The 12025-nt window shown below is 36.6% G+C and overlaps 1 protein-coding gene across 4 annotated transcripts in view; it reads left to right on the forward strand.

Moving 5' to 3' along the window:
- The window catches only part of FERRY3 (FERRY endosomal RAB5 effector complex subunit 3), a 61048-nt gene extending 52695 nt beyond the window's left edge, over nt 1-8353 (forward strand). For all 4 annotated transcript variants that reach the window (XM_010590813.3, XM_003410631.4, XM_023549037.2 and 1 more), the window contains 3 exons: nt 6393-6450; nt 7179-7246; nt 8098-8353. In XM_010590813.3, the coding sequence (XP_010589115.1) occupies nt 6393-6450; nt 7179-7246; nt 8098-8190 (219 nt within the window). In that variant the 3' untranslated portion in view covers nt 8191-8353. The remainder of the gene's footprint in view (nt 1-6392; nt 6451-7178; nt 7247-8097) is intronic.
- The last annotated feature ends 3672 nt before the right edge of the window (nt 8354-12025 follow it).

A 12025-nucleotide genomic window follows, 5' to 3' on the forward strand; every position in this document is an offset into this window, starting at 1 on the left:
AAAACTGGATACATTTGTCAAAATATGTCAAACTATACCATTAAAGTTGGTCAATTTTATTTAAATTGTACCTCAATAAACCTGATTTTTTAAAAAGTGGCCTAGCAAATTATAAAAATAACATCTAGAGTTTCCAAATCTAAAATACAATGGCCAAAATTAAGAAGACCATGAAATATTTCAATATTAGGTTAGTTATGGCTGAAGAGAGAATTAATGGACTGAAAGACATATCAGAAAGAAATGATCCAGAATGTAGCACCAACAGACAAAAAGTGGTAAGAGACATAAAGCACACAGCATTTGAGATGTTCTAATGTGTGTTTAATTGGAGAGAGAAACTCAGAGGTAAAAAAAAAAACAATACTTAAAGAGGTAATGGCTGAGATTTTTCAGGACTGATGAAAAATACCAATCCACAGGTTCAAGAAGCCCAGCTAAATCTTAAAGAGGATAAATAAACAGAAACCTGTGTCTAGAAACATCGTACTGACACCAGTCTTAAATACCGACATAGAAAAAAGACAGATTGCTTTGGAGAATCCCAGATAGCTGACTACTGAATGGAGTAGTGGAAGCCAGAATAATACTTTCAAAGTGCTGAAAGAAAAAATTCCCAACCTAGAATTCTGTACCCCACAAACATTTGTGAATGAGGGCGAAATAAAGACATTTTCAGACAAACAAAAATTAAGAGAGTTTGCCACCAGCATAATTGTAAGTAAAGGAAACCCTAAAGGACATACCTTGGGCAAAAGATAAATGATATTAGATTGAATGGCAGGTATGCAGAAAAGTATAAAAAAGCAAAGAAAGCGATAAATATGTGAGTGAATCTAAATAAATGTTGTCTGTACAAAATAATAGACACAGCAGTGGAAAGAAATGTCATGATAAAGCACTCAGTCTGAAACAAACGAGGGAAGGAAAGAAAGAAAATGAAACATAGAATGATGGCATAAATAAAAAAGCATAAAATGGTAAATTTAAACCCAGATATACTGCTAATGACATTAACTAGATGCTCTAGTTAGAAGATGAGGATTATCAGCCTAGATTTTTTAAAGATTTATCTATATCCTGTTTATAAGTGAGGCATCTAAAACATGAAGATACAAAAAGGTTGGAAACAAAAGAATGGAGAAGGATATGTCATGCAAATAGTAAGCAAAAAACTAATATAACTATATCGACATCAGATAAATAGACCTCAAGGCAGAAAGCTTTACTACAGAGTCATTTTAAAATGATGAAAGTTTAATTCACCTGGACGGTAAAATGTTTCCAAAAATATATGTACCTAGTAACATAGCCTAACAGTATATAAAGCAAAAAATCGGAAGACCTATAAGCAGGAATAGACAAAGCCACAATTATAGTGGGAGGTTTTAACATACTTCTGTGAGTAATTGATAGAATAAAAACTAAACCTGTTGCCATCGAGTCAATTCCAACTCATATCAGTAAAGTTACAGAAGATTTCAGCAGCATTATTAATGTTATACTCACTCAGGACCTGCAAAATATACATTCTTTGCAAGCTCACACGACATTTACAAAAACTGGACATACACTGAAAACTGAACCAATGTCATTGTATTTAAATTACAGATTATGTTCTGTGGCTACAGTGTAATTATACTAGAAATCAATAATCAAAATATAACTAGAAAAGATGCATATGTGTAAAGTTTAAGGAGCACCCTTTGAAATAGCAGATGCACTAAAGAAGAAATCATAAAATGAAAAGTTGAAAATATTTTTAAGTGAATGATAATAGTACGTATCTGAATTGGTAAGCTAGAACAAAAGCAGTTCTTAGGGAAACATTATAAAGAAAGACCGAAAGCTAATGAGCCAAGTATCCATCCCGAGAAGCTAGAAAAATAAGAGTAAAAATAAATCCAAAGAACATAGAAGGGAGAATATAATTCACTGAGTTAAAATCAATGAATTAGAAAACAAACACAATATGGAAATGATAAATAAATCCTACAGACGGATATGGTGGCGTGGTGGTTAAGTGCTATGGCTACTATCCAAAGGGTCAGCAGTTCAAATCCACCAGGCGCTCCTTGGAAACTCTACGGGGCAGTTCTACTCTGTCCTATAGGGTCACTATGAGTCGGAATCGACTCAACAGTACTGGGTTTGGTTTTGGTTTGGTTTACAGACTGATAAAATTGATAAACCTCTGGTAAGACTGATTAAGAAAAAAAGATACCACATGTAAACAGTATTAGTAATGAAAAAGGGGGGATATTGCTACAGATAGAGTTGACATTAAAAGACCAAGAGAAGCCTGAGGTGACATGACAGCTAAATGTAATGTAGTATCCTGGAGGGGATCTTGGAACAGAAAAAGTCATTACGTTAAAAACTAAGGAAATCTGAATACACTGTAGACTTCAGTTAATAATAATGTATCAGTATTGGTTCATTAATTGTCATAAATTAATTAATTGCACTATACTAATATGAGATGCTAATAATAGGGAAAGTTGGGTGAGTGGTGTATGGGAAATCCCTGTACTATCATCTCAGTTTTTCTCTAAATTTAAAACTGTTCTAAAAACTAAAATGTTTTTTAAAAAATCAAGATATACCATTTTGAACCTGTTAAATTATAGTAAAACTGTTCAATAATATTTTTTTAATTAACTTTTATTGAGCTTCAAGTGAACGTTTACAAATCAAGTCAGACTGTCACATATAAGTTTATATACACCTTACTCCGTACTCCCACTTGCTCTCCCCCTAATGAGTCAGCCCTTCCAGTCTCTCCTTTCGTGACAATTTTGCCAGCTTCCAACTCTCTCTATCCTCCCATCCCCCCTCCAGACGGGAGATGCCAACACAGTCTCAAGTGTCCACCTGATATCATTAGCTCACTCTTCATCAGCATCTCTCTCCTACCCACTGTCCAGTCCTGTTTAGGACTGCTGAGTTGTCTTCGGGAATGGTTCCTGTCCTGGGCCAACAGAAGGTTTGGGGACCATGACCGCCGGGATTCCTCTAGTCTCAGTCAGACCATTAAGTATGGTCTTTTTGTGAGAATTTGGGGTCTGCATCCCACTGATCTCCTGCTCCCTTAGGGGTTCTCTGTTGTGCTCCCTGTTAGGGCAGTCATCGATTGTGGCCAGGCACCAACTAGTTCTTCTGGTCTCAGGATGATGTAAGTCTCTGGTTTATGTGGCCCTTTCTGTCTCTTGGGTTCTTAGTTATCGTGTGACCTTGGTGTTCTTCATTCTCCTTTGGTCCAGGTGGGTTGAGACCAATTGATGAATCTTAGATGGCCGCTTGTTAGCATTTAAGACCCCAGATGCCACATTTCAAAGTGGGATGCAGAACGTTTTCATAATAGAATTATTTTGCCAATTGACTTAGAAGTCCCCTTAAGCCATAGTCCCCAAACCCCCGCCCTTGCTCCGCTGACCTTTGAAGTATTCAGTTTATCCCGGAAACTTCTTTGCTTTTGGTCCAGTCCAGTCCAGTTGAGCTGACCTTCCATGTATTGAGTATTGTCCTTCCCTTCACCGAAAGCAGTTCTTATCTACTAATTAATCCGTAAAAAACCCTCTCGCACCCTCCCTCCCTCCCTCCCCCACTCGTAACCACAAAAGTATGTGTTCTTCTCAGTTTATACTATTTCTCAAGATCTTATAATAGTGGTCTTATACAATATTTGTCCTTTTGCCTCTGACTAATTTCGCTCAGCATAATGCCTTCCAGGTTCGTCCATGTTATGAAATGGTTCACAGATTCGTCACTGTTCTTTATCGATGCGTAGTATTCCATTGTGTGAATATCCCACAATTTATTTACCCATTCATCCGTTGATGGACACCTTGGCTGCTTCCAGCTTTTTGCTATTGTAAACAGAGCTGCAATAAACATGGGCGTGCATATATCTGTTTGTGTGAAGGCTCTTATTTCTCTAGGGTATATTCCGAGGAGTGGGATTTCTGGGTTGTATGGTAGTTCTATTTCTAACTGTTTAAGATAACGCCAAATAGATTTCCAAAGTGATTGTACCATTTTACATTCCTACCAGCAGTGTATAAGAGTTCCAATCTCTCCGCAGCCTCTCCAACATTTATTATTTTGTGTTTTTTGGATTAATGCCAGACTTGTTGGAGTGAGATGGAATCTCATCGTAGTGTTAATTTGCATTTCTCTAATGGCTAATGATCGAGAGCATTTTCTCATGTATCTGTTAGCTGCCTGAATATCTTCTTTAGTGAAGTGTGTGTTCATATCCTTTGCCCACTTCTTGATTGGGTTGTTTGTCTTTTTGTGGTTGAGTTTTGACAGAATCATGTAGATTTTAGAGATCAGGCGCTGGTCGGAGATGTCATAGCTGAAAATTCTTTCCCAGTCTGTAGGTGTTCTTTTTACTCTTTTGGTGAAGTCTTTAGATGAGCATAGGTGTTTGATTTTTAGGAGCTCCCAGTTATCCAGTTTCTCTTCGTCATTTTTGGTAATGTTTTGTATTCAATAATATTTTTAATAATATTTAAATGCCCAAATTCTGGTGAAAATATGGTGAATCTGAATGATGCATTACATTGCTGATGACTAATGTAAATTGGTATAACCTTTTGGGGAAGAACCTGAATTTGTTTCACTGATCTACAGAAATAAGTATCCCAAGAAATCATTCCAAAAGATATGTATGTATATCTGTATAAATGTTCCGCTGCTCTTCATAAGGTTTTCACTGGCTAATTCTTTTTAGAAGTAGACTGCCGGGTCCTTCTTCGTTATTAACAAAAAAAAAAAAAGGAAATCATCTAAATATCTAGCTGTAAGGGACTCTTTAAATAAATTTTGGTATATTAACTCAATAAAACATTAGTTTTTAAATTGTATTCTGAAGATCACCACAAGTCTTCTAGATCCTTTCTGGAGATCCACAAAGTTAAACATATTTCCATAATAATAAAAAAAAAATACTATGGCATTATTTGTCTTTTCCACTTTCATTCTTGTGCAAGTAACAGTTTTCCAGAGGCTAAGTGACATGTAATATCACAACAGATCGAATACAAAAGCTCATATGAGAATTTAGTGGTCTCCTTTAAACCAGGTTTAAAGAGATTTGTGGAAATATACAACAGTGTCACTGTTCTCACCAAAAATTTTTGTTTTGGAAAGTACACACACAGTTATCGACATGATTAGGTTCCAAAGACCAGGTCATTATGCAAAAATCAGCATTATGTAAAAATGGAGGATGACCACATCAGATCACAAAATGGAGGATGATTGCATCATTATGTAACTGCCAAGTTACATTATTACATAACTGCCAAACCACTGAGAATCATGGCCCAGCCAAGTTGCCACATAACCTTAACCATCACAGCCAGCGTCACTCTTGCGTCACACCTCAGTGTTCGTTACTGCCAGACGTACATCACAAATTAGTCAGATAGTAGATTTTTTACTATTGTGATAAATACGAAATGTCAGATAATGAGGTAGTTGATAAGTGAAGAATAGTAGAAAAACATATTTTCCACAAAAATATGTTACTTGTGTTAGCATGTAATGGGTTATTATTGTTTTCAAATGAAATTAATGTTTTTATGGTTTTCTCATTTTTAATTTCTAATAAACATCAAGAAATATAATCCAGATAAACAAAAGCTCATTGGAATCTTCAGTAAATATTAAGAGTTTAAAAGATCCTAGAACTCAAAAAGCTTGAAAATCACCAAAATAAAATAATGGACAACTTTTTATGGTTACAATTACGAAGGCTTGTAACATGGGAAAATAATTTTGATATAAAAGAAACAGAATTTAGAATGGCCTAATCATTGACCGTAACCATGGGAAATTGTAAATGTCCTGGGGTGGTCTGGCACTGGTTTGTGCTTGTGGTCAAAGATTGAAAGGGGAGATAGAAAATGAATACAGTTGGTTTGTTAGGAATCTGGAACGGGGTGTTTGTTTATTTCCATTACTTTTGTAATAACCTATACTGTATAATAAAAACATTTTAATGCATTGCTTATGCAAGTATTATATAATTTAGTATAATTATTCATGCTGACATATTGAGAATAATAGAGTTCCTAAATCATTTAGATGTATCTTTTTTTTTTTTAGATATATTAATTATCTGGAAAGTTTTAAGGATATGTTTATATATTTATATTCGCTAAAGTTTGGGTTAGATTAATTAAGTTAGTTTGCATTCTAACAGCTGGAAGACGTTGTATGCCCCCAAACCAGAGGAAATCCAGCTGTAATGAGCAAATGGTTGCCTGAGTCTGTTCACGAAGTAGATGGTCAATGTTATAAATAAATTAAGAGCTGACTGTATTTATTTATTTGTTTTTACAAAGTTCTGTGAAAAACATATGATTTGTTTCTGTTTCTAGGAAATGACTATACCCTGGTGCTTAAGGAGAGCAGAACTTGTGTTTAAGTGTGTCAAAGGTGAGCATAGCCTTATATTTAATAACAAACTACCTATATTTCTTCCTCCCAAATATTGAAAGTGGAGCAACCTAGAAAAAAGAACACAAGGGTTATCCCTGTTATCTACTGCCTCACGTGACAAGTATTTCATAAAGGAGCTTCTTTACTTATCTTTTTCCAGTCACAAAATAAATCCCCAGCCCTCCTAGAATACAAGGATAGTTGAATGTTATTTATACTTTGCTTTGATTCTGGCTTACTCTCTGTTGCCTTTTTATTTTCTTAAGAAGAAGAAGGGGAAAAAAAGCCACGTATTTAGTTAACCTTTAATAACTTGTTTTGGCTTCACAGTATGGAGACCAAAAAGGACTTGAGAAATCCTAAGTATGCATGCGTTGTTGAAACGATGTTAAACCCCTGTGGTGTGAGCTACAACTACTAACCAAATTGTCGGCAGTTCAAAACCACCAGACGCTCTTTGGAAACTCTATGGGGCAGTTCTACTCTGTCCTATAGGGTCGCTATGAGTTGGAATTGACTTGACAGCACTGGGTTTTTGGGCATGAGGAATTAGGGATTGCAGAAGACTATCTGTCCTTTAGGCTTAGCCTCTCCTACAGGCTAGTGGCTATCTAAAAAGTTAAGACATGAAGCCCCATAATGAAAGCTCAGTTTATCTCAGTAAGTGACTGGTAAGTCTGAAGACCAGAACTCAATTCAACAGTCTTTCCATTGTTCTGTTTTAGGTTTCATGATGGAAATGGCTTCATGGGATGGAGGAATTTCTAGGACTGTGCAATTTCTGGTACCACAGGTATGTTATCTGAATAGATCTCACCCCAATTTAATCTCTACTATAATATTCCTCACAGATATAGTTAGGCACCCTGCTCCAAAGTCCTAAATATAACAAAATAAAATGCTAACGACTTCCTATTTTTTAAGGAGAGAATTGTTTGAATGCCTTAAAACAAAACAAAAAAAAAAAACCTGTTGCCGTTGAGTCAATTCCGACTCATAGCCATCCTGTAGGACGAAGTAGAACTGCTCCACAGGGTTTCCAAGGAGCGCCTGGCGGATTCAAACTGCCAACCTTTTGGTTAGCAGGCACAGCGCTTAACCACTATGCTACCAGGGTTCCTTTGAATGCCATAAAGGTACTTGATTTATTGTCAAAGATACCATCTTCCACTCAAGGAATCTCTTATTTGTCCCCAAAACCAAACCTGACTCATTTTTCCTTCATTTTTTCCCCCATTTGTGGTATGTAAATTATGAAGAGTTTGTAATAAAGGCATTAGCAGAGAATGATTCTCTGTTCTCTATAAAACTAAACCAAACCCATTGCCATCAAGTTGACTGTAACTCAGTGAACCCTGTAGAAGTTAGCAAAACTGGTAGTACATTTATTACTGATTACAGTAATGTTCTTTTAGGGTTTTTCTAGTAATCAAACTTACTATTTGAAAGAAACAACATAGGATCTCAGAGGATGGAGCCAGAAAGACACCACCTGTCCTTTGAGATGCCATTAATTCAGCCATTAAAGACAGTTTTCACATATTACACTCCATATCTGGAGCTAGTTCCATATTTTAAAATACTTTTAAACTTAAAAAAAAAATGATACTATAACAAATGCAACATTTTTTTAACCTCTTACAGAGTATTTCTGAAGAAATGTTTTATCAACTTAGTAACATGCTTCCCCAGATCTTCCGAGTATCTTCAACACTTACTCTGACATCCAAGCACTAGAACCTTATAGATTGGCGTACTGGCAGAAGAGGACCGTAAACTCTCCAGGAACTGAGCTATGCTGGGACTCTGTCAATCAAAAGATGCCAAGGAGGTGTACATGCAACCCAAACCACAAATCGTAATACATGGTTATAGGTCTATTAAATATTTCCAAAATTTATGTACTGTGCAGACCAATGAGGCCCAGATTTATGCACTTACTCTTAAAAAAATCTCGTGAAAGAATATCTCTTCTTTTTTTCTATTGTTATGTCATATGGGTAAATATTAGAAAGTTAAAACTTCCTCTTCCACACATGGACATTTCCCATAGGAAACTAATTACTCCATTTTCATGGAGACATTTGACTTTTCACAAGGTTTGAATTATATCAAGTCTATACAAGGCTTAATTGAACATGCAAATAAAATCTTCTTTCCACTGTATTTACCAAATGGTAATTTAAAAAGCATTGAAATATACATTGCAAGTGTAGATTTCTTGTGAAAATCTTCTGGTAGAAACACAAAATATATGAGACAAATGTGCTTAGTCTTTTAAATTCTATATTTAAAAATAGCTTTTAATGTACTCTTTCTAAGGTTTTGAAAGCTAGAGTAAGAAAAAAGCTTGAGATTCTTTACCCCTGTCTAATCTTTCCTGTGTGACCTTGCCCCTGTCTATTAATAGCATTTAATGGGCTGGGAAAATATTGTGCTCATTTGCAAGCCTGATGTAAAGTTAAATCTAAACCAGCATCTGGCAGTATTTTAATGCTCATCAGCATTGTGACAATCAGACCACACTATTCATAGGAGATCATTTTTATTTCTCTGCCCTCCTTCCTGCATTCTCAGCTTCCTCAGCCAGTTTTCTTCCCCCTTGCATTTCTTTGCTGATAACTACATCCACATTTCTATCTCTGTTCTGTTTTCCCTCCTTTTCCATTGTCTTTCCTTGTGGTACTACTTTCTCAGATGTTGCACACCACTTATTTATCCCATTTATGACGTATTTGCTAAGAGTAGTGACTACTTTGAACAAAGGGAGATCTACAGACATTTATAAAAGCAGTAGTTTCATCAAATCCAAGTTGTGTGGATGTTGTAACTGGCCAGCTGAATTCAGTGGAGGACCTCTGGCTCATCATGAGATGGCATGCCTTGATTTCAAGAGACAAAAAGCACTCTATTAGTGTGTCTGCATATAACTGTTACAGAAGCGCTACTCACACTCAAAAGGCTTTCCCATAATTCAGAATGTGTCTTCATTTTCTATTCAAGGAAGAAATGTGTCAAAGTAACAACCCTAAAGAGAACCCAGTTCTCCTAACACCCACTCTAACATTTTGTCCATTCTACACTAAAACTTTACAAATTCTTTGTCATAGAGTCTGGTGATCCCACCAAGAAGTTAGGTATTTTGGCCTTAAATCCTCTACCTTGTAGAAATTGTCTTCTAGGTGTACCACTGTTATCATCGATACTGATCCTGATGGAAAGCAGAGTAGACAGAGGCAGAAACTAGGGGTGTGCTAGATCAACGTCAGGGACTGTTATAGTTTGTAATATGACAGGCCAAGTAAAAGTGGGTAGTGGGATTAATAAAAGGTGCTCACAAAGAGGCACTGCAAACCTTTCTGCAGGATTTCTATAGCTAATCTCAGGGCGCAGCCAACAGCCTAAAGGCGCAGCCATGTACCAGGGTGTAGGACCAAGGATTCATCCCCAGAACAGTTTGGTGAATGCTGCCCCACCTTTTCTTTGTCACCTCAGAGCTGTTTTATTAAGTTGCTTATAAAGTAGCGGCCTTCATCCTAGGGCAATTTAAAGGTACTTCTTGGTCTATGAAATTAAGGTAAATTTATTAAGTACCCATTTTTCACATGGTACTATAATATGAAATATGCAGAAGCAGTAAGATTGGAAAAAAAATGCTTATGTTACATATCCCTGATATGAAAACACACCAAATATGAATCTGAGTGCAAATATATAATTTAAAATACCAGTTATATGCATTTAAATGGTGGAGAATACCAGTTATATGCGTTTAAATGGTAGAGATAGCAGTAGTTGATGAGGAAGTCAGGAGTTTAATGTTTGGGAAGGTAAGGATGAGATTATAACCTTTTTCTGAGCGTACGAGAAGGGCTTCTTGGAGGCGGTTGATTTCAGGTATTTCTTGAGTGATGGAATAGATAGAAACAGCATCCTAGGTACAAGGTACAAATGGATTAGAAATAGAAAAAGGAGGCAGTGAAATGGCGGTACCTTGAGAGAAGCTGACCACAGAGTCTTTTGGGGTGGGGGAGGACCCTGGGCCTTAGCCCAAACATTGGTGGGGAGTGTTGGATGGGCATGAGGTTTTCTATTTGTATAAACAGTTAAGTGTTCCTAAGACAGAGTATGGCCTTCTACACCTTAAAAATACATTTTGGAAATGAATTGTATTGGTCAGGACCACTGAACCCATAGTCTCCATTTTGTACCATGCTTTCTTCCCCTTCCCCCATTTCTGCTCTCAAAGCACCAAATGAAGCAAGGCTATAACCTTGCCATTGATCAAGAATTGTGGCACCAGCTGTTCCTCAGTATGACGATGTGACCAGAATGGAAGAAATGCATGGAAAAGAATTTCAATGAGAAAACAACTTAGCTTTCCAGGAAGTTGGCAGAGCTCTTATTGGCACAGTGCACACCACCATTTGTGTCATATCAGCTGTATCCTGGCTAATTCTCACAAGAAGAAAAACTGTTCCATGATGGAAAGATGAATTCACAGAAGCATTCCTGTTCTAGAGGCCCTGAAGGACAACTAGCAGATCTGTGTTGAAAGAAAGGGCAAGACTTGAAGAGTAGAGCCTCAAGGCTATTTTTCAGTTTGTAGGTGAAGATGGTTGTTTTCCTCTAGACTTGTCTTCCCATTTAGATGAAATTGGACTGCTTTTCTCAAAAGTGGTAACAGCAATATAAAAAATCATTATCTTAATTATGAAATAATAAAAAGAATTTTTTGCAGCACCTATTTATAAAAAGCAAGCTTGCTTGCCAGCTTTAAGCACTGACTTATGAAGGTCAAAGACCACAGCCTTCAGTATAGATTACACCTGAACGTGAAGAAAGCGAAAATCTTCACAACTGGACTGATAAACAACATCATGACAAATAGAGGAAAACTGAAGTTGTCAAAGATTTTATTCTACTTGGATGAACAATCAATGACCTTGGAAGCAGCAGTCAAGAAATCAAACAACATATTGCATTGGGCAAATCTGATGCAAAATACCTTTCTGAAGTTTTAAAAAGCAAAGTTGTCACTTTGATGACTAAGGTTCACCTGACCCAAGCCATGATGTTTTTCAATCATCTCCCATGCATGTGAAAGCTGGACAGTGAAAAATGGAAGACAAAAGAATTGGTGTATTCAAAATGTGATGTTGGCAAAGAATATCGAGTGTACTGTGAGTGCCAAAAGAACGAAGAAATCAGTCTTAGAAGAAATGCAACCAGAATGCACCTTAGAAGCAAGGATGGCGAGACTTGGACTCCCTTGCTTTGGACATGTCATCAGAAAAGACCAACTGCTAGAAAAATTACTCTGGACATGTCATCAGGAAAAACCAATTGCTAGAAAAGGACATCATGTTTGGTAAAGTAGGGAGTCAGCAAAAATGAGGGAAACCCTCAATAAAATGTATTGACACAGTAGCTGCAAAAATGTACTCAAACATACCCATGATCATGAAGATGGCACAGGACCAGGCATCGTTTCATTCTGTTATGCATAAAGTTATCATGAGTCAGAGCTGACTTGGTGGCAGCTAACAACAATAACATCTCCAAAAGGTAC

Source organism: Loxodonta africana, chromosome 4 (genome assembly GCF_030014295.1).
Source record: "Loxodonta africana isolate mLoxAfr1 chromosome 4, mLoxAfr1.hap2, whole genome shotgun sequence".
Classification (NCBI taxonomy): Eukaryota; Metazoa; Chordata; class Mammalia; order Proboscidea; family Elephantidae; genus Loxodonta; species Loxodonta africana.